Raw genomic sequence first — 23,135 nt, 5'->3', positions numbered from 1 at the left:
ACTACTAGTTGCCAAAATTTTCCTGAAGTTAATAAAACTTCCTTGAAGTTGTTTTGTAATTTGAAAAACTAGCCTGATAATCACAATACTTCTCATCGAGTTTTTGAACTTCCCTGATGGACTTCCTAAAGATTCCTAAATTTTCATCAATCATTAACAATTCGTTGAAGTCCTCGAAACATCTTTAAAAATTCAAGAAATTTTTTGAAATGTCCTTTGATTCTTTGATCTGTATTGATGTTCTCAGCACTTTGCATGAAGTAAATGAAATTCTCATAAACACCTTTAAATTTCCTCGACATTCTTTGGACTTCTGTGAAGTTCCTGAAATATTTCAGAAGTTGTCATTAATTCTCTGAATGTCTGTACTTCCATGAAATTCTTCAAATATCTTAAGGGTTATTGATGCCCCGTAACGTGAGTATATCACCTTTTCGTGGTACGTTACGGGATCAGGGTGGCCAGTGAATTTTAATTTAAAAATTCCTAGTTTTTTCCCGGTTTTCCCGGTTCAAATCTCAAAATACTCCCGGTTTTTAATATTTAGTAAAAATAATGATTGCAATATCACGTTATTTTCGCCGTACTTAGAATCAATTTGAATAACTTTTTTTTAGACTCGAGTGGCGAGATAAAGCGCCAGAATATACCAAGTGGATTTTTTCAAGGTCGCATATCCGAACGCTATCGGGCTGAATGGGTCATAACACCGAAGTAGTAGACAAGTATCGTGATCTGTACTTATATAAATCTTAAAAACAAAATTTAATTTTAAAAACAATTATAATTTCTATGATTCTGATGTTTAGAGCCTTAGAATATGCCATTTTTAGATATTTGTGACTTATGAAAATCTCTCCTAGATTTAGAATAAAAAACAGGATTGGATTTTTTTTTTCCAACAACATGAAACTGAGAAAAATAGTTAAAATGTGAAATTTTTATTTTTTTCTAGAACCCTGATTTAGAGAATTTTTCAAAATTCCAGATTTGAAAAAATACAGTCACTGGAAAATTGGATGGTCTGGAAAAAATGTTCAGGGTTCTAATAAGATTTTTTTTATAGAATTTTGAAAATTCAAAATTCTGAGAAGAACTCGAAGAAAAATTCAACAGAGCTCTGACAACAAGCTTACATTAATTCTAGAATTAAGTTCTGACGAACTCTTAGAAGAATTACAAGGGAGTTGTAGGGAGAACTTCAAGGAGAATTTCTCGGTGATTCTGAATAGAATTATATGTGGATTGTGAGGAGGTGAATTTTAAGGAGAATTTAAAAATAAATACAAACAGAATTTAAATGATTTTTTGATAATAATTTCTTATAAATACTGGAGAAGATTCAGAAGACAAATTAAAACAAGATCCGAGAAAAATGCCAAAAGGATCGTGTTCTGAGCTAAATAAATGAAAATACTGAAAAATTTAAACTTAATTCTCAAGAAAGTTTCACAAAAATTAAGCACAGAATTCCAAGGTATTCTGAGCTGAAGAAACATATGTTTGCTTGAATTAAGCTCAAGCAGTTATTATACTTTATTTTTGAATATGCTAAGGTGTATAGATTTTTCCCGGTTCTCCCGTTTAATTCCCGGGTTTTTTCCCGGTTTTCCCGATTTCACAGTTTTCCCGGTTTGCTGACCACCCTGCGGGATGTAAAATCTGCCACTGATTCCTTGTCCTGATTACTTCAAACTAGGGGAACAAGATTTTTCAGTAATCAAAGGAACGCATCTTAGTCCTTGTTACTTTTTATGCCTTGTTAATAGTTATAAGTCCTGCGGGTTGCCTGTACCGAAGATGATCTTGAAACAAGGAAAAAATGTGTAAGTCTTCATCTAGGTGATTCCTAATTTTCTATTCGTTGTTCCCTAGTTTGAAGTGGTTAAGACTAGGGTTCTGATGCATGGTCATTATCGGTGTCATTGCTTAATTTTGTTGTTAGCGAATCTAATTTCGACTGACAAAGGGGCGCGCCTTTGAAGGGTGTTCCAACACTCCGAAGGGTATAAATAGAGAGACCTTTCAATTAGAATCAATACCTTGCGATGAACGCAAGCATGACAACTGTATCAAAACTTAATACTTCACGATTTCTGGAGTAATACGATATGCACTAAACTAAGGACACGAAATATACTACAATAGATGAAAGTACTGGTCGCAGTGGTTTTATGTCCCGAACAGAACAAAAAAATAGATTCTTGATGTTTTCATCAGCACACCATGCAACTATCCTGAAATTTTTCGTAACTCATGTTTATAGATACTTAAACTGCTCCAAAAGTCCAGAATAAAGTTAAGAGCTCTCAAGATCTTAGAAATTCCCCAAAGATCTCTATTGCTAGCTTATCTACTTTAAAGAAGTTTTAAGTACCTCAACTTAGAACTTCTTAAAAGTTTGCTCAATTTTCCTCAAGTTCTCCATTATTCTGAAACTCTTTCGACACCGTTCATATTCTCTAAATTCTAGGAACGTCCTAAAATTTCCTACAGTTTTTCAGAAACTAATATAACTGCTTTGTGGTTTTTAAAGCATCCAGTAAGTTCAGTATTTTCAGGATGTTAGCTTCCCTTATATTCCTGCAGTTCGTTCGAAATTCTCAACATTTCCTTTCGTTCCTTTTGGAATGTTCCTACAATTATTGTGAAGTTAATGTGACTTCATTGAAGATCTCTAATCTTTCATAAAGTCAATAACAAACTTAAAATAAAGCATTTCATGCGTAACTATTCAAATCGACGTATCTGCTTTTGTAAACAATCACTTCAATCAACGATTTGTCTTAACTGCTAACTCTTACCCACGCAATATATTATATTATAATATATAATATATTATATTACATTATATATTACTTAATATATTACTTAATATAACACTGAATATAACACTTTCGTATTATTCTAAATTAGAACTGAATGTAGGCATCGATTGGAATATGAGATCCACGCTGCAAGAATAATGATCAATCTAGAAATAAATTCACGCTAAAAAGTTGAAAATAGAGACTGATTTAAAGAAAAAGTTACTTCAGTTACTTGGCCTTAAAAAAGCATACTTTTTGGTGACCGGCTTGAAAAAAGTGAGCAAGTCACTAAAATGTGACTCGCTACCAGCCCTGAAGTATGTGTGATAACTGTATCGGAAACGAATACCTCATTACTTTTTCGTAGTAATGAGATACTACGACATGCACTAAACAAAGGACACGATGACATGATGACCAACAAAAAGGGAAGATAAATAAAATCTGGAATCCGATGAATAGATCTTTGAGGATTAATACTAAATAGGGTAAATTATGGCTTCGGCACCCATTGACTGTTTTCGGCAACCGAAATTGAAACGTTAATTTCGCAGTATTTTCCCATCAAAACTCTTCGCTGAATGTATTAAGCCGATTCCTTAACTTTTCAGCTTCAATCAGATTACATTTTTACGACTGTGCAATCCTGTTATGCCATATTTTTCTTTAAATTAAATATACACACTACAAAATACGGCTGATTTCGAGTTGCCGATAATAGAACAGCTGGTTAACACGCAGTTCAAATAGAAAGGGTGCCGAAGAAAAAGAGACTGCCGACAATAGTCACACTCACCTGAGAAGTTTGGAGCGTTGTAAAAACATGTTCAACCCGTTTTGATCAATTCTGTCGATTGGAATGGGTAGAACAGCAAGCAGCAGATAAATGTCAACAAACAAACCTGTCATGTATGTGTGTGACGCTGAGAAATCGCTAATAGAAGTTCGGACACTGCTTAGACTGACGAGAATACGTAAATTCCCCTAATTGACTTACGATTACGTAGTTCCAATTATCTTGAATGCTTCGCATTGTCCTTTAAGCACAATACCATCGAACACAAATTTTATCAAAATGGTTTTATTATAATGAGAGAGAGAAGGATTAGTATTTTCCGAGTATTAGTACAAGACACTGAAGAAGTCTGCACATTGTAGACGAAATACGCGTATCTGTCAAGGATAAGCAAATAAAGTAGTGGAATTAAATGGAAAATACTAATCCTTCTCTCTCTCATTATACAGGTATTCCACTAAGACGCCCACATTCATCAGGATTGGTTTTATTATTCCATTGCAAAAATCATGTCTCGCGTAACATTTGAAAACGGCCAAAAGCTTTTTTAAGCAAGTGGGTAGGTCTTTACCAAAGTACGCATACGCTAGCCAACAAACTCTCCCCTTTCCGATAGTGGTATTGGTTAGCGTGGGCGTAGGGATTTACGAGTTTTGTTTACAAAAACTTGCAATTTTCAAATGTTACGTTTGATATATTTTAATAAAATTGGTATTTATCAAACAAATTGGATACTATTTTATGAAACTCATCTAAACTTTTTAATCATTAGCATAAGCGGGCACAACTTATAAGAATTGGACCTCTTCAGATATCCGTTAAATAATTCCCAAAAGAAATGACAACTGACATAAGTCGCAATTTAACGGCGCCGGTGGTGTATTGGTAAGCGTGATTACCTCTCACCCCAGCAGGCCTGGGTTCAATCCCAGTCGGCGCCGCCGGGATGTTCTGAGGCATAACATCTCTGATCACGCCTTCCTTCGGATGGGAAGTAAAGCCGTTGGTCCCCGGTTCATGAGTTGATGGGTCGATAGGTAGGGTCCAGGTATGGGAGCTGCCTTCCTGGCACGTCGGTAGCATTGGTGCTCAGCACGGAAAACAAGATCGACGGAAAAAACAAACCAAAGGAAAAATAAAAAAAATAAGTCGCAATTTGCCACAGCTTCTAATAGTGAAACCTCTAATAAAACATAACATTTGTGATGCGCTTTTGAGCCTGTGCAAATAAAAGATTAAAATAAAAATTGTGATGCGCTTTGTCGTAGGTTATAATAAAGTCGGTAACAGTATTCAAATTATATTTTTCAACGTGAATGGTCAGACATTTCAACGAAATTTGCCTCATTTTAATTGGAACGGATTCTAATTCTACAAGAAATCAGCACAATCTCAAGAAAAAGTTTTCCCAACTTGTAACGAAATTGATCAAAACTGTTATAGTATTTTACATTTGAAACTGGACTCTTCAAAAGTTCGGAATCGTTAATAAAAGTGCGCTTTTACGTTGCATCGTTGTGGTGTCTTTTGCGCACTTAAGCGTTTTCACACTTATAATGTGCGGGATGCGCAATAGGTGCTGAATTAATAAAAAAATCGCTCACAAATTTCATTCAAATGTCAACATTTTAAGCAAAGTGGTCACGTAAGTGTAAACACGTGAACAAATAAACGTATATTGCTTTAAATCTATACAAATCAGTGAAACTATAAGATATTATGCATTTTGGGATATTGCTAATGTCGTGCTAATGAATAGTCTATGCGGACCACTTGAACGCCATGGGCAAAGGAAGGGATTGAAGAGGTCGGTTATTGAGGGGTTTTGAGGAAATGACACCTAGTACTAGATTTGTGCTGCAAAATGCAGGGTTTTTATGAGAAATTTGAAATTAAATCCGCGCCAAATCCACGCAGGCTTTAAATGAAAATCGCACCAAATCCGCGCGGACTTTTATATCAAAATCGCGTAAGTCGACCGAAATTTGACTTGCGCCCAGGTTCAGATGAAAACGATACAACCTAAGATATAGGATTACAGAAGGACAACAAATAAAGTTAAGGAGACTTCTGTCAGCGATAAACGTTAATTTTTTGTCAATGATATATCAAGCACTTATTTTATTAAATGTATGCATCAAAACAATAATAATCTTCATTAGCATTCATTTTAGTCAATTTTTCCTTTTCTGATTTTTCCTCCTGCTCAATGTTATCTTTTGCTTCAAAAGAACTTTTAGGAATGATGTTTCTGGATTATTGGATGTCATTGTTCGGATTTCTTTTTCCATCAAATTAAAAACATCTTCTTTTGCCTTTCTTTTCTTTCCGATCACTTCTTCTTGTCTTTTAATGTTGTGTCTGACTAACTTCCTTTCTTTTTCCTTCTTTTTCTGAGCTTCCATTAATTTATTCACCTTCTTTCTTTTGTTCCTACTTAGTTTCGTAAGATTTCCTCGCAAACTTGGCATTCAAAATTAAGTCCTTCGAAACAACAAATTTGGTTACATCATTATCAAAAAATGCATGCCACTCAAAATGTTTTTACGGTTATTGAAATGCTGTTCAATAAGCCTAGTTCGGTTCTCTGGCATCAAATGCTTGGATAGTGAAAACTTTATTTCTAGTTCTGTATTCGAATGCGATACGCATGTTACAATGTTAAACAATGTGCTTAGTTCTGAGGAACTTCCATCTCGAAATAAAGTATCCAGAATTTCCTATCATGACAAAAGTGACCAAAAATGAATGAATCCTTTCATATATATCGAAAAGAATAAACTCATTCGTCTCAAGAAACTTCAGCAAATTTTCCGTCTCTTCTGCTGATCCTATCACAAAAAGAACCAGCTCTTTGATATTCGGTAGCGGTAAGATCAACTTGATGTACTAAGTTACCCACTCAACATCAGTCAGAGCTTAAAAAGCAAGCTGCTTTATCGCTTTTGAAGTGGTGGAACTATTTAACCGCCCTGGCCCTGAGAATAAATTACCCTGGCAATGCAAATAAACAGACTCATGGTAGTTTACTCATTCTTTGAATATGTTTTATGTTGAACTAATTGTTGGTATATTAGTATGTTAATCAGCGCTCTTGTGAGAGCATCGCGACTAAGTTGCGTCGTACGGCTGACCAGGGCCTCTTTTCCAATATTCATTGGCGTTTGTTTTGAAGAATTAACATTATGTTTTTAATAAAAAAATACTGAATTTGTTGAAAAAAAAATTTTTTTTTTACTAGCTATATGACTGAAAAAATTCTCATTTTTTATTGAACACCTGTTAATACAGAATTTAAACTTTATTAAACAAATCAGCGCCATAACATGCAAATCCACGCCAGAACAAATCTGATAAGCAAATTCGCGCCAAATCCGCGAAAATCGCGAAATCCGCGTTGTCGTAACAACCCTGAAAATGTAAAGAGACTCTAAATCCATCTACCACTGATTCATCCTTTCACATATATACCAAATTGATATTTTTAAGCAACCATCAAAATAAACAGACGATATATGAAAAGGCTAGTTGCTAAAAAAAAAAAGATACACATGGTCCAAGTTTTAGAACGATCTGGTTTAACATTATTTTTCATAACACTTGGAGTGGGAGTCGGAGTCGGTCCTTTTTGTTTCGACTCTGACTCCATGCAAAAAGTTGACGGATAAGAGGGCGCACCCGCGTGTGGTCTCCTTTGTGGAGTGGCGCTTAAACCATGCGTATTTAAGTCGGTTCATCCGGGTTAGCTACAAATTGTCATCCTCGGAAAAGTCACGAATGACCTAAGTGTGTTAAAGTGATTATAAAAAAAAGTTTACGAATGAAAATGCAATAATCAGTTCTAGATGATAATTTACAAAAACTCCTATCTGCATAAAGCGCTTCTCTTCATTGACAGCTGCAAAAACATTCCCTAAGTAATCAAACTATGTTGCGAAAATAGCACGAAATCTGATTTTATTTTACGTAGCATATACGTAGCTATCAAAAGAGAAGCCAATTAAGTGAATCGATCAAAGCAGATAGGACCTTCTGAAAATGCTCGTCTAGAGTTAACAGTTTTATCAGCAGTAGATGTTAATGCTTTTCCATCTTATACCTAGCGACAAATGGACAAATGATTCATTTTAATATCGAACCATCTCGAAAAGAAGCAACAGCATGTTCAAGTTCAAGGCTTTTTGCATTCGCAACGGTTCCTTTTTGCCCACTCGTTCTTCGCACTTTGTAAACTGCATCTACCTAGTCACTTATCACTGAAAGCTTCCAATAGCAGTCGGGCGAACGAGAGCGCAACTGCCATCAACAGTAATTAGTACTCCATCACACTGTGGTAATCGCTTGCGCTTTCGTAAAACTGGATCTGTTTGTCAGCACAAATGCAAAACATGTCGAAGTCAGATTTAAATTAGAGACAAGTTACCATAGAATGAAATGAAAAATGGACCAAAAGAAGCGGCAAAGGAAAACATCGCACTCACTCTTTATAAGTATACGGATATTAGGAGAGTCAGTAAAACTCAGTGGGTTGCCTCAGTTGCACGCGATATCTGTATAGACACACGGCCAAAGCGGTAAAAAAAATGTTGGGACGGGGTGCGGCACTGTGGCGGAAAAAAAAACGCAAATACAAAAACTTGAGCTCTTCGACAAAGAGATGGGAAACACGTTCAGCGTAATATAACATGTACGGAGTGTGGTGGCGAGCATGTGCGAGCAAAGTTTGCGTAAACTAGGGTGGTAGTTGGATTTGTACGATACACACCTTGCTAGAACTCTAAATCTATGTGAATAACAACAAGAAAACCGGACAAAGATTTGATTGAAAAATTAAAACGCAAAAAGTGGTCAAGTAGATGATCATAATCGTTATCGCCAATAACCATTACAATAAATGGAAGACTTGTGACACCCTAAATCCATGCACCGCCTGATCAAGCCAGACCCATAGAGGCCAATTTGGAGCAAATAAGTACATATGTGAGAGAGCGACACCAACCACACATGCGAGGTAAAGCATAACGAAATGACACACAGTGGCTCGAAAATGGTCGAAATCGAAGGACGATTTTATTTGCACAAAAAATACTACTGTTGTACAAATTATGTATTGTACAAAAATGTATTGATACAAAGTGATATTTTTCAATTTAATTTGCAGAATTTCACATAAATTAAAAATATTTTTTTATATAGTAGAAAATGGTACCATGAAATGAAAGCATAATTAATAATTCATGACAATGATTCCCACAGTCCAAAAACATAACGATAAGAAGTCGGCAGAGCGCCAGAGGCAGGACCAATGGGTTCGAGTACCACAAACCAGTCGAAATCGGAGAGCATCGCTCACTGAACCGAACGGTCAACGGCAGAGGGAGAGAGAAAAAGAAATCTAATAAATCGTTTTCGCGGATAACCTTCCAGTGGAATACCCCCTTCTGCTAGTTTTCTATATGTATGCCGCTGGTTGACTCTGTCTCCTTGAAAATCGGTGGATATGGTTTCAAGTGGTAAAACTTTTCAAACCAATAATGTTACTACTTCCTGAATTGCAAGCGACCGAACGAAAAAGTATTGACATTTCATCCACACATGCGATGTTGTACCGATATAGTACTGATAGGTGAATACATCGCCAATCGTGATTGTGCGGTTTCTCGTTTCTAAACACACTGAACCAGACCCGGTGGTGGTGGTGATGGTGGTGGTAGTTGAGGCGCGCTGGTGTGCACGGAACGGCGATCAACGAAGGGCGAAAAGAAACACAGCAGAATATAATTAAGTTCTCCGCAAAAGATCGCACAGTGAATAATATAGGTAGATTGCAGTGCCAATGATTGACTTTTAAATCCACGTTAAATCGGACGGGAATATGTGTCAGCTCGGCGGATGCGAATTGGTAATTGATGTGCTGTTGTAGTAAGATACTATACGTGGTGCTGCGTTTAGAGATGGTTGCACAACTCGGTTCATGACGTCATTCCAATTCTTAAGAGTCTTGAAACCAGGTATGCAATTTCATTGTACGCGTAAAAGATGCAATAATTACATAAGAACTATTTTTCGATTTTCAAAAAACCCTTCCCCTTTGTAAGACTTTGTAATATTTAAAAAAAAATCACCCCCGGTGCCCCTTTGTAAGATCTTAATCGAATAATTGAATGACCTGTAGATATAAGACTTGTTCGTGCTTAGGAACACAAATGAGAAATATACAGGTGAGGAAATGATTGTAAAATGGTATTCGTGTAGTGCAAAATATGTTATAGATTTCGTGAAGTATACCTTCCGTGACGTCAAACTCCGCTTTTTTCATGTCAATTTTTTAGGAGTTTTTCATCATCACCGATTGTTTACCTCTTTTTTGCTACTAATACCAACAAATACCCTCTTGTGCCACACCTGTATATACCTCATTGTACGAACACGGCCGTTCAATCTCACACAGAGAGAGTACCCATAAAAAATCAATAAAAATACAATGATTTTCATTGTAATTGTAACCATGATATTTACTGTCAAAACATTGGACATTTTTGTTGATTGCCATAAAATCACAACAATGAAAATCGTGGTATTTGAGAAATTTACAGTAAAAATGGGGGATGTTAAGCATCTTAACAATAAAAAAAACTGATTTTTCACGAACAAATGTGATCTCAACACACTAATTTTCATGGTTTAAGTATTTATCGTTAAAAATATAAATTAACTTTTTCTCCCGTACAACAATCTACCCGGATAAAAATAACCTTAAAATTACAATAAAATATCAATAAAATACAATAGATTCTGTTGTTGACAGTTAATCTTATTGTTATCCATATTCTATGAAATACAAATTTTGCACGATAAAAAAAATAAAATTTATAGTAATGAGATCAAATTTTTTCGAGAATTTTTTTATTTTTTTATGATAACGGTAACTAACAACCCCCCTTTTCTATTGTAAATATCTCATTAACAATATATTATATTGTACATAACAATAAGTTCTATTGTATTTTTATTGTTTTTGACAATAACATTTATTGTTGCTACAGTAGGTTTTATTGCATTGTAACAATAGGTTTTATTGTTTTTGCATGGTAAATTTTTATTCGGGTATCTATCTATCTATCTATACATATAAAAATGAATTTCTGTCTGTCTGTCTGTCTGTCTGTCTGTCTGACCCTTATATACTCGGAAACTACTGAACCTATTGAAGTGAACATTTGTATGCAAGGGTTTTTGGGGCAGGGAAAGGTTCTTATGATGGTTCGAGACCCCTCCCCCACTGTACAGGGGAACACCCATACAAATCAAATAGAAATTTCTGCATAACTCGAGAATTAATCATGAAAATGGAACCAAATTTGGCATGTGGAGGTCATAGGGGGTAGCCCCTTAGATAAGAGGGAGGGGTACAGTATAGAATGCTTTTTTTTTAATTGGCGCATAAACTCAAGCTTAAATTGAATCCAGAGCAAGGCCGGGCACACTCAGCTAGTTTAACAATAAATTTTAATATACTCGAAAGTCAACAGTAAAAATCATTGAAATTTCATTGTTTTATTATATTTTTTTTTCGGGGAGTAACCTAAGTTTTCAGATTTGTTTTCTTCGATCTGAGTAGAAGTTACTCTCTCACTCCATCCCATGTAAGAAAACGGAAGAAAATTTCAAAGACCCCCCACCCCCAAATGTTCTTACGTAATTATTGAATAGCCCCTAACATCATGTTCTGATTTTTTTTTGTTTTAAAATACATTTTACAGCGTAGCGGGACACCATGAGGCACCGACTGTCATTACCATGTTCAGCACGGTATCGGAAATAAGCTTTATGACAAAGTGATTAAACAGGTTCAACATTATGCTTACTAAAAATACTTTCTGATGTGATATTCATTTAAGGATATAACTTCTAAATATATAGTAAATATACCGCAATAAATTTCGTAACGGGACACCATTGCAGACATACACTTTTTCACAATAGTATGAGTGCATAAATTAGCTCTGGTAAATAATTTGAACCAGCGGCGCCGGTGGTGTAGTGGTAAGCGTGATTACCGCTCACCCCAGCAGGCCTGGGTTCAATCCCAGTCGGCGCCGCCGGGATGTTCTGAGGCATAACATCTCTGATCACGCCTTCCTTCGGGAAGTAAAGCCGTTGGTCTCCGGTTAATGAGTTGATGAGTCGGTAGGTTGGGTCCAGGTGTGGGAGCTGCCTCCCTGGCGACTTTTCCTAGATTTCCCATACATTCAAGCAGGTGTTAGGGAAAGAGGATGGCAAGGTTCAATTTACTTTAATGCGATGTTCGAAAATTCAAACCCAGTTTTTTCGAAGCATCTATTCAGATAGTAAATAGCTCTTGTCATTATATTCCTTTTGCTATTTTACACAAAATGATGCGAGTTTTTTGCAATCTAAAATGATGCGTCGTTAAAAACTGGGTTTAAATTTTTCGAAAATGCATCAAAGAAAATTGCATCGAGGTTTTTCTCCATCTAAATCTTAATGACGATATTCAGTCAGATGATCAAGGAAGAAATAAATAAATAAAATCGGGGAAAGTTTTAGTCACTCGCCGAGTTCTCTAGTTTCTAGGATTTTTAGTGAAGTCCTACTCCATTTTGAGTTACTCTCATCGGCCGTGACGCTAACGATGTGACAACTGCCACATCCGCAGTCGAACTGAACGAAACAAAACGTAGTAAAAGCAGTAAAATTACTTTTTATTTCGCATTGATTATGATTTTACATTATTCCTGCATTTCAATTGATGTACCCCAGGGTTCTTCATCTCTGTTTCATATGTTATTCTAATTTACGTATTCACGTTTTTCAACTAGTTTACCCTTTGAGGGTGCGTTTTGATTGAATTAAAAAAGAAAAATTGATAACCTACCTAACCTGATCTCAGACAAGCGTCTCTGAACCTTTTGAGGACGAGCGTACTCCGCTCCTTGAGTGTCTGGAGACCAACAAGGCGATGAATTTCACAGAACACACCGAATTTCGAGTCCGCGGTGGACTGTTCAGGATCGTCTTAAGGACCTTGTTCTGGATTCTTTGGAGTTTGAGGTGATGGCACTTGGTACAGCTCTACCAGATTGGCATTCCTTATTCAATGGCGGGAAGAGTGATTTGCTTGTGGACAGTAAGCTAGTTTTTAATGGAAAGGGTGGACGTTTCGTTGCTAAGCGGATAGAGCGATGTAATCAAGATATTACACTTGGTGAATGTTTTGTTCACATAGGAACGGGACAACAACTTGCTATCAATTGTGAAACCAAGGTAGAAGTCTTCACTCGACCATTCAATGGGAGTATTATCAAGGCGGACCTTAAAGTTACCAGGCGGGACAAGTCGAGGTGAATTGGAATGGGGAAATAGTATGGTGGGGAAATAGTTTTAGCTGCGTTGAAACAAAACGTGCAGGAACGCTCTTTTATAACCTCACTATCGGCTAGTTTCTCTGTTATCTCGGTAATTATAACAAGAAAGCACGTGATTTGTTGATTATGACCAATAAGTTTGATCAATTTTCAATAGTTTGCTAATGATAAACTGCTATAATCGCTATGCCAAACGAATTATATATTAAATATGAGTGGTGTGATAAAAATTAAAATCCATCCATAAATTGCCATGTTATAAGCGCTTAAAACTAGACACTATTGAACACTCCCACGCCAAGTGACAAATCGGAAAAACTCGACCTTTTCTGATTACATTAAAACTTTGCATAATTATGTGTTATGGGAAATCATTCACATTTTTACACAAATTCGGCCATTTTGGATGTTGTAATTTTGTTCAAAATAGCGTCTTTGTCATTTATCAATAAATTGTAGTACGAAAACATCACGAGACATCTCATGACGTCTGAGACAAAGTTGTAGAGAAAAATACAGTTTTTTGGGAAAAATATCCAAGGTATCTTTTTAATTAATTTGAGTGTAAAATAAAAAAAAAAGTGGTACAACTCAAAATTACTAAAAAAGTTTGTCTTAAAATTATATACTATTTTTAAAAAAGCTTATAAAAAATGAAGATCTTTGGAATATTTAAAACCATTAGTCTTTGGTGCATGGGACAATAACATATACATTATTTGTCACAACTCAGGTAATCATGATAGCAGAAGGTATATTTTCTTCTTTCATTTTGTTTTAATTACATGTCATGATTGCCTGGGATTTGCCATAAAACGTAAACATTTACACTGCCAGCATCGAAGAATAATAATTAGTGAATTAGTAGATTTGTCATAAATGTCACAACGAAGATATTGAAGATTTTCATTTTAGTACTAAATATTATTATTATTACTATTATTATTATTATTATTATTATTATTATTATTACATCATTTAAGATATACCTCAATAGAAATAAACACGAAAACCATACATACATAGGGCGAACTATAATCGCTGATTTGATGAATTTATAGATTGTTACAATTAAGGCACATTTGAGAGGCAGGCCCTGTAATGCCACGAATACACTTGTATGTAAAACGTGAGCAATATTTGATTAATAAATTATGAGCACATCCTAAAACTATAGAAGTGTAATCATGGATGGGCTCATAATTTATCATACAAATAGAATTATAATTTGGATGATAAAAGCAGCAAATATATCTAAAACATGTCACATTCAGCTCTAAATTAAACAATTCTGAAAAACTAGGAATGACTCCTCCATTTTCATTAAACAACTTACCTTAATATCCATAATCGAATCTGTTTCCGTAAAATCGGGTAAATCCTTTTAAAGTGGCGATAGCGGTGGAAAATAATCCATAAAAGAAAAACTTTTGTCACTCCAACAATGCACCAGGAAAACAGCAGTGAAAACGGAATGATTTTATTTTTTTTTCACTGCAATCTTTGTTCTCTTATCTAGCTTCTTTCCAGTCGGCTCACACTTCTGGAGCTTGATTCGCCTTCTTCTTTCTGATCTTCGTACTCAATGTACTGCTCTTCTCTGCTTTCGATTTTCATTTCACTTCATCACACATAGGAAATATTTCATGGGTACCTTTTTTCTGTATTCCTATTTACCCGGCACAGCCGTTTTATTTTATTTTAATTAATTATACCATCATCGCCGAACAGATCGGAAGAAAAACACACACAGGTAGGTATAGCTATCAACCCGAGTGGTATGGACACAAGCACTAACACCCACGCAAGAGCACTTCGAACCACTGTCAAAAGTGCACACCCACCTCTCGAAAAATCTAAACTTATATCAGTTGCTTAGATCCACCATAAATGCAACCAGCGACCGATTCACAATATGCGACATGTGCGTGCACTTTTTTCCTTCTGTTATTCCGCTTCTTCGCACTTAAATTAATTGCAATTAAAATACAGCATGAACCCGTATGTGTCGTGCATTCACTCTCTCTACACACACCAGTTTAGGACCATTTCCATATCGCCAGGCCGTCCATATGCGAGCACAACAATAATAATACTCAACTATACGTCAAGTCGAAAATCGGTTTTTCGCTCTATCTCAGGGGCTCATTCATTTCTTTCTTGTGCCACCCCGTACGTCTCACTTCAACCACAAACACGCACACCCGGTCCGGCAATGATGAGGCTCCACGAGCTAAACAATCTTCTTCGTTTTATTCCTTTTCCCCAAAAACCACCTTCCCCACTCTTACTTCACTCACTGCCACTACTCGTTGGAGCTGGTGGATCAGCCAAGTTTTCACCTCCCCCTTGGTGAGCGATGTTTTTCTCGCCGCCTGCTCTCCACCCTCCGTCCTCTCACCAGCAGCAAAGGAAAGAAGAAAAGACAGAGAGGGAACCAATGCAAGCAGATTTTTTTGTGAGTGTTATTTTCACCCTTCCGCGCGTTCTTATGCATAAAACTGAATAAAAAAAATACGATTTACGCGATACCGAGACGAAACGCCCTTACTGCACGACGGTCTCTCATAGACTGACTGAACAACAGAGAAATGAGAGAACTACCGAGTCAGTCAGTGCTGGCTGCTACGAACATACATACTCACTAGACTGGAGCTTTGAGAGAGCTTGCTTGTATCATTGATGGCATAGGGCAGAGACGTGGGGGAAAGCTCGTTGGATTGTCGCGCATACAAGCACAATCGCTTTGTAGCATAATCGAAGCACTGTTGAATGGAGTGTAGGCAGCTCTGGTAGGTAGCACCAAACAGCGGGTACGTTCTATGTATTCGATCATATACAAATTCTGCTAGTACTGCACGCTACAGTAATGACCCGATTTTGGCAGCCTTTCTGCACATCAGCCTTTATCTTCAACAATTTCACATATCGTTATGGCGGGCATCTTTAGACACTTTTCTGGTGTTAGCGAACTTGAACATGTTCGTGTGAAATCAATACACGGCGAATGAGAACGACTCAAATTTGAGTTTAGTTCACTCATAATCGCCAAAAATGCAGGAACTCAGCGATGAGTTAATTTGCCTCATGTTTTCCGAGGTTTTTCCAGGGAAAAATTCGCGAATTTGAGAAAAGTAAAGATTGGATTCACTCAGTCTATTGGTACTACTCCGAGACTGAATAAAATTTTCGTCAATTTTCTCATTTTCCGGCAGATTTTTTAGGTTTCCCACAGGAAACAATGGGACAAATTTTACTCATCGCTGAGTTCCTGCACTTTTGGCGATTATGAGTGAACTAAACTCAAATTTTGGTTGTTCTCATTCGCCGTGTAAAGTAGTTAATAATAGGGCGTGGAGTACGTTGGGAATTTTCAACTGTTTTGATCATAGAATTGATAAAATTGACATCATAAGCTCCATCCAAATTTAAACAACCTGTTCAGTGAGAGCGCTGGTGGTGTACTGGTAAGCGTGATTATCTCTCACCCCCAGCAGTCTTGGGTTCAATCCTTGCTCCTTCGAAAATGTTGTCTGTACTTCTAAGCCCTGATTACCGTTCGTTTCGAATTTTCGTTCATGATAAAGTTCTTCTGGAGGTAAAAATCTTCCGGATGCTCAGTTCATATAATTACGGAATTTTCTTATAACTCAGTGGTAGCATAGAGGTAACTCTAAGACCAGAAGGTCCCGAAATAACGTGCACAAGTTTTTGGCTCAGCTCTGGTACTCTCTTCGGTCCCAAGCTAATGATTCACCCCTCGAAACATAGGAAAAACCAATAACCCCTCATTTTATCTGTCAAACTTTCATAGCGAATCAAAACAAACATTGCGTAGTACTAGAATTTCGAATAGAATAGGGTACGTTAATTGTTTGCTTGGGACCAATAGGCTAGTCAAGTGGTGAGCCAATTTAAAATCGTTAGTTTCGTATTGATTGTTGGTGGTAGTGCGTACACTTAGTTAATAAGTTTTCAGATTTCACCTATTAGACTTCTATGAAACTTCAAATACAACTGTAATTGTTTAGTAAGGACAAATGAAGCAGGTTTGTGCCTACATTCGTCCATTTTAACTTGCATGGTGCAATCTGTTCCAGATTATTTGGAGCGGTCACATCAGATTTTACGGAGCTCAGTCTACGCATCCTTAAAAAAAACTTAACGACGTATGATTTTTGGGCAACATTAAAATCAACTGTTGAAACCGAAAAAACGCCAGACTTGAGAAAATTGTATGCAACAAGATTTTAAATAACGTTTGTTTACGAGAATCACCAAAGTAGACTCCTGTGCATTAAATAATTCCACAGATTTTTTTTTGGTTTGGCTCAATAAGTTTTAATATTTTCCAAAATGCTTCATTTTACTATAGAGTATATCGACAAATAGCAATAGAACTTTGATAACTATTATTTTTTTTTTCTAGTAGGGTTAACTATCCCATTTCCGGCCTATTAAGCACAACCCGCATTTTGTCTTTCTTAATCTAGCGCAGTTTAGCACCAAACGAAGTGTTATTATTACTGATGGCTTCCAAATTTATTAACCTTACCGTACGTACTGTAAGATTTGATAAAGAGAAACCAATCGTTGAGATGTTGTCAAAAGTCTAACACTGCTTCATGACGCCAAACTCGGCCTACGGATTCTAAACTAGGCCTAACGCATTAAAACGCCAATGAAACGAAAATGAATTCACTTCGGCCTATCGAATGAAGATAAAAATTGATTCGGTCGGAGCGCTTCTTTTGTTTTTGGGAATAATGGGTGCAAACCTTCATATCACGTGTTCTCATTGACTTCGTTCGGTAGCTTATTAACTAAAGTATCGTACCAAACGCACAATTGACTTGTTAACTCTGAAATCATGGATTTATTTGAAGTTTTCTGCTCGATAGGCCCAAAATGGGCGATTAGCCGAAGTAGTTCTCTACCCTATGAGTGAATGAAATTTTGAGGGATTATTTTCGAAAAATACAATAATTATTCTTATTACAGGAATTGTATAAATTGAATGTTTAACAAAACGTGATACCAGCGACTTAGTTGTAGAATGCATGTAGCACTAGAGGTTTACTAACGTGGTAGTGGCCTCAATAGTACACTCTTAGAAATAATTTTTACACGAGACGTAATCTATATTGGACGTAAATCATGGAATGTAAACAAACCGAAATATAAGCAAGCCGACGAAGAGAACGTTTGATTGAAATGATTTTCTTGTTGCTTTCAACTGATTCTTATGTAAAAAGGGCCGCTTACATGTGTCGGTCTCAGGGAACCTAAATTTCTTTTTGATGAAAACGAGAAAAGTTTGGTATGGTTCGCCTGGGAATTGATGTGTATGATGGAAAAAAATAAAATAGCAGTATTTTGATTTTGTCGAGGCTGAAAAGTCATTCACAACAGACAGAAAATGAGAAAAGCATCTATCCGCTATTAAAGGGATCATCTAATCCTTCGACGATGTACCCCTCTAACCTCGGGTAAGCCGCGAGTATTCGGCCCAACTCCTACTAGGCATAGAATTAAGCTACAAACAAAGAACAATGAATTATCGGCTCCGTAAAGCTAACACGATTGAACCTTCCAAATAAACGAACTAGATAAAAAAGGGACCTCCTTCGAATGGGTGATATCAGTTTGCTTAGTCATTTGACGAAGGCATGCCATGCATGAATCATTCTCATTTGAGAAACGCTTGATATCATTCAATTGAGTTTAACCTGCACACGGAGCTCTGGTTGACATTCCGTCAACAAAGCTAAACCAACCCGACACAAACCTGACTTCTACCAATCCTCGACCCGATGTTGAGCCGACATTGACCCGACATCAACCCAAATTGTCCTACAGTCGACCCGACATTGGGTCGGACTTTAGGACAAATTAACTCAATGTAAGGATGAGGTTCGATTGAGAAAGAGGCTCTTCAAATGATGGGGATGAGAGAATTTGTTTTTGCAGAATTTATTGAATGGCTCCAGTGTTGGCAAAATCATCAATCAAATTATATTTTTCCGCTCTCATACGCTCCCAATATCACGCGTGATATTGGAACAAAATATCATGCTTGATATTGCTTTTACAAGCTCCTTTGATATTGCGAGACTATTCACAACGTGCAAAAATTAAACGGAGAGTTGACTAGACACAAAAATGATTCCGTTGTACATCGTTTTCTTAGAAAGAGAAAATATAGCCTGCTATCTCTTTTTACTGTTCACCGATGGCAGTCACGAAGTGACTGCTGCCAGCCGTTATGGAAGTTTCGGTTGCGTTCGGATGTAAAGCTGGGTTTAGACAGGGCAAGTCAATTGATCAAGTCAGTTGAATTCAACTGACTTGAACGCGAATTGAAAGTGTTAACCATGCCATTCAACTGATTTGATCAACTCACTTGAATTGAAAAAATTGAACCAGGCTCAACTTTTCAAGCCAATTGAATTCAACTGAGTTTTGTTAGCTTGATATTCTGAGCTGCGATATCACAGCTTGCAAAATCAACCGCAGCTGTATGTTTGTTGATATTTGTCAACGAAAATCAAGCGTGATTATGGGCATTGGTGAGTTTTGATTTTTTGATATTTTCCCAACACTGATTGGCTCAGCTTCAATGGAATGATATGAACATTAACAGCACTGCTGGGAATCCCAGTAACATGTTGTGGATGAATATTCAACAGGATTGAAAGTGTCCAAAGTAACCCGTCCAGTCCAAAGAAGTCCGCCACGACGGTAACCGTAATTCTAAATTTTTCTCATTCATCTTCAATATGCATGTTTGAGGTGTACTTTTTTTTTATATAAACCATGCATTTCGTAGTTGCTCTTCCGTGATTGATCAGAACTTGTGCACTTGCACAGAGAACCACATAGATGGTTCATGGGATTAGCTTTCCATCCTCAATGAACAAGCACACTAAAGCTGGGTTTCGACAAGGCACGTCTAGTTAAATTCAACTGGCTTGAAGGCAAATTGAACGTGTAAAACAGCCTGGTTCAACTCAGTCAGTTCAATTTGCGTTCCAGTCAGTTGAATTCAACTGAGTTGACTTGACTTGTCTAAGCCCAGCTTAACCTTAAGCTTAGTCCTACGTCGAAATTCGCATTAAGTTTATGGCATTCAACTAATTTCGTTGTGTGTACAGAGCTTTAAACATAAACACGTCATTGGAGCTTGTACTATAAAAGCTTTATGTCAGGTATAAATGACCAGTGAGTGCGGTGAGCTTACTAAAAGCTGTGGCATGTTGAACATCGAATTCTATTTCAAAGCACGAGCTGTTTCATTCAATGTTGAGTTGGAGAAATCACCCAGCAAGCAGATTCATACGAGTTTTCAAGCATAAGTTCATCTTTTTCTTGGCTAGATTACGCTCTAACTGAAACTATATGCGTGCCCTAAACTTACTTGTTGCTGAGCATTTCCACTGTTGATAATTAAGAACTTTATAACCACACATATGCACGGCGAATGAGAACAACCCAAATTTGAGTTTAGTTCACTCATAATCGCCAAAATGGCAGGAACTCAGCGATGAGTAAAATTTGTCCCATGGTTTCCTGTGGGAAACCTAAAAAATCTGCCGGAAAATGAGGAAATTGACGAAAATTTTATTCAGTCTCGGAGTAGTACCAATAGACTGAGTGAATCCAATCTTTACTTTTCTCAAATTCGCGAATTTTTCCCTGGAAAAACCTCGGAAAACATGAGGCAAATTAACTCATCGCTGAGTTCCTGCATTTTTGGCGATTATGAGAGAACTAAACTCAAATTTGAGTCGTTCTCATTCGCCGTGTGCAGGCTTGCTTCCACTCACTTGCTATAAAAAATTGTTTTTCGGAATTATGAAATCATTAGATATTATAATGATAGTTAGTAGTTGTAAGTCACCTGATAAGGTTGTAAACTAGGGGTTTGACACATGAAACCTGTCATTATTGCTTTCAGTGCGTCACAATCAACGATTTTACGATTCGTGAGCGCTCACTCTGAGTGAACGCTCACGAGTCATAAATTCGCTGATTGTGACGCTTTGAAAGCGAAATTGACAGGTTTGATGTGTCAAATACATACCTTCCAACCTTTTCTTGTTTCTTACAAGTACAAACTTTCATAATAGCATCCAATGATTACATAATTCCGGAAAACATTTTTTATAGCGAAGTGAGTGGAAGTAACCCTGGCCGTGTGTATTGTTATTTACATTGAAAAACAACTAGACTAAATGAAACAATTAAAATGTTATTTTTTTAGCAATCCTCTCCATTATATTGAGGTCAAGAAATAATACTTGTGAAATTATGGATATCTACACGCTAAGACAGGAATATGCAAAAGTCGGTAAACATTGCTATTAATCGCACAGAAGGGCACATATCTACATTATCGGTAAACTTCGATTACCTTAAATTAGATACTGGTGGGGGAGAAGCGTAAATTTTTAAAAATTGCCTACTTTTAGTGTTTACTTTTTACCGAAAAGTATTATTTTTTTAAACATTCGTTTTAAAAATCTTTAAAAGTCTCTTAAAGATGACTTTCATGAGAAATCTGAAATAAAAATGTGTATAGCCACCAAAAGAAGGGAATTTGTTTGCACATAAACCAAACGTCTTAACAAACTTATTACAAAAAAAATCTCAAGGACTACTATTCCGGGTAAATTCTCATGCTGGACCTCTGTGCCATTGATCCTTATAATTTGCCTTGACATGTTTTGATTTAAAATTCCAAATCGCAGACGGTCCACTTGACGAAAACCAACATCAACTTGTCCGGTTTGTAGTAGAACTTGGATGGGAGTGGAGGGAAGACACTTGAGATAAAATATATTCGGATGTAGTCGATTTTATATGTGCAATGGCAAGCCTTTTCGTGGCCAATAGCCAGGTTCAGTGCTGAGACTCATCGATGGGACGTTGAGGGTCGCATGGAGGATCGACTTCACTTCAAAACAGCTTATCAGTTGCTTGATGGATTGAGGTGCAGCTCTCGTAGGACTTCTTCTGTGTTAGTGAACTCGTTGAGGAACTGAAAACCATATCCTGGGCCTGGGTTAGACCAGATCAGGAACCGATTGTAAAGAATTATAAAAACTTAACGGCAAAACGAAAGTCTCGTTTGTTCACAAGCGCAGACTACCCTCACTCGTTATGAAAAGGGATTTCTCCTCAGGTATCCGCATCAGGCGCTTTCACGAAATTTGCAATTTCACCCATGGTGGGTTTTGCACTTCCATTTCCGAAGCTAAACATGACGGTATTCTTAATTTCACTCATTATCTAACTGTTTGCTTCCAACGACAACGATAAAAGCGATCGAGTTGCAGTACGTCGAACAATAACTTGATCGAGGAAACAAACTCTCGATAGCGATCGACATCGAGAGATATAACAACAGCTGAAAGTTAACTGTTATCGTAGTTGTCACGTTGTGTAGGGGAGGACAGTCCATAATGCACCCATGGGGTAAAATGGCCCCTAAACTGGGATTTTATGTGCCAGATTGCTAGTTCAAGTACTGAACTAGAAATGCTGTCGCTGCAAAATCATGAATTGACAATCGGAAAGCAATGAAAAACACCCTACCACCCTACCCTACCTCGTTAATAGTGTCAAAACTCGGATTGCTGTACCGATGAACAAAACAAGATAAAAAAGGGTTAGTTCTAATCTTTTATTCGTTGATCTCTAATTTGAAGTGGTTACGACTTGGGATCTGATATATGGTAAATATCGGTGTCATTGTTTGATTTTTGTTACTATCCCAAACAGGAACCGATAGCTAATCGATAACAAATGAATATCTATATCAATATCTAAATCAATAACATGTGGTATGATACCAGATTTCGGTATGCTTCTTGTATGAAACCTTGTTTTGATATTATTCAGTTATCGAAATTTATTGTAAAATACAAATGAATACCAAAATAAAAAAATTTATCTTTCAGTTTTTAGACAATAACACCTAACAGAGTTATTGAATTGGTATTAGAAGACCTTCAAAATAACAAATTTTGGTATTCTGGCCTGTTATCCGTTTGTAATTGTAACAACTAAATTATTTATTAGTTCGTTATTCGAAGAACATTTTTGAGGTATTATTTTTGGTATTTTACTTTTTATGTC

At 36.7% G+C, this 23,135-nt stretch overlaps 1 protein-coding gene across 1 annotated transcript in view; it reads right to left on the bottom strand.

Annotated features, from left to right (window-relative positions):
- LOC135710401 (uncharacterized) overlaps positions 1 to 15,549 on the bottom strand; it is a 102,316-nt gene extending 86,767 nt beyond the window's left edge. The window contains exon 1 of the mRNA XM_065232967.1: positions 14,332 to 15,549. Within this exon, the coding sequence (XP_065089039.1) occupies positions 14,332 to 14,343 (12 nt within the window). The 5' untranslated portion in view covers positions 14,344 to 15,549. The remainder of the gene's footprint in view (positions 1 to 14,331) is intronic.
- Between the last annotated feature and the right edge of the window lie 7,586 nt (positions 15,550 to 23,135).

Source organism: Ochlerotatus camptorhynchus, unplaced genomic scaffold (assembly GCF_037179485.1).
Source record: "Ochlerotatus camptorhynchus isolate MF236.1 unplaced genomic scaffold, CSIRO-AGI_Acam_v1.1 ptg000380l, whole genome shotgun sequence".
In the NCBI taxonomy this organism is placed as follows: domain Eukaryota; kingdom Metazoa; phylum Arthropoda; class Insecta; order Diptera; family Culicidae; genus Ochlerotatus; species Ochlerotatus camptorhynchus.
Note: the sequence above shows the minus strand (reverse complement) of the source record. Positions and strands in the feature narration are given on the sequence as shown.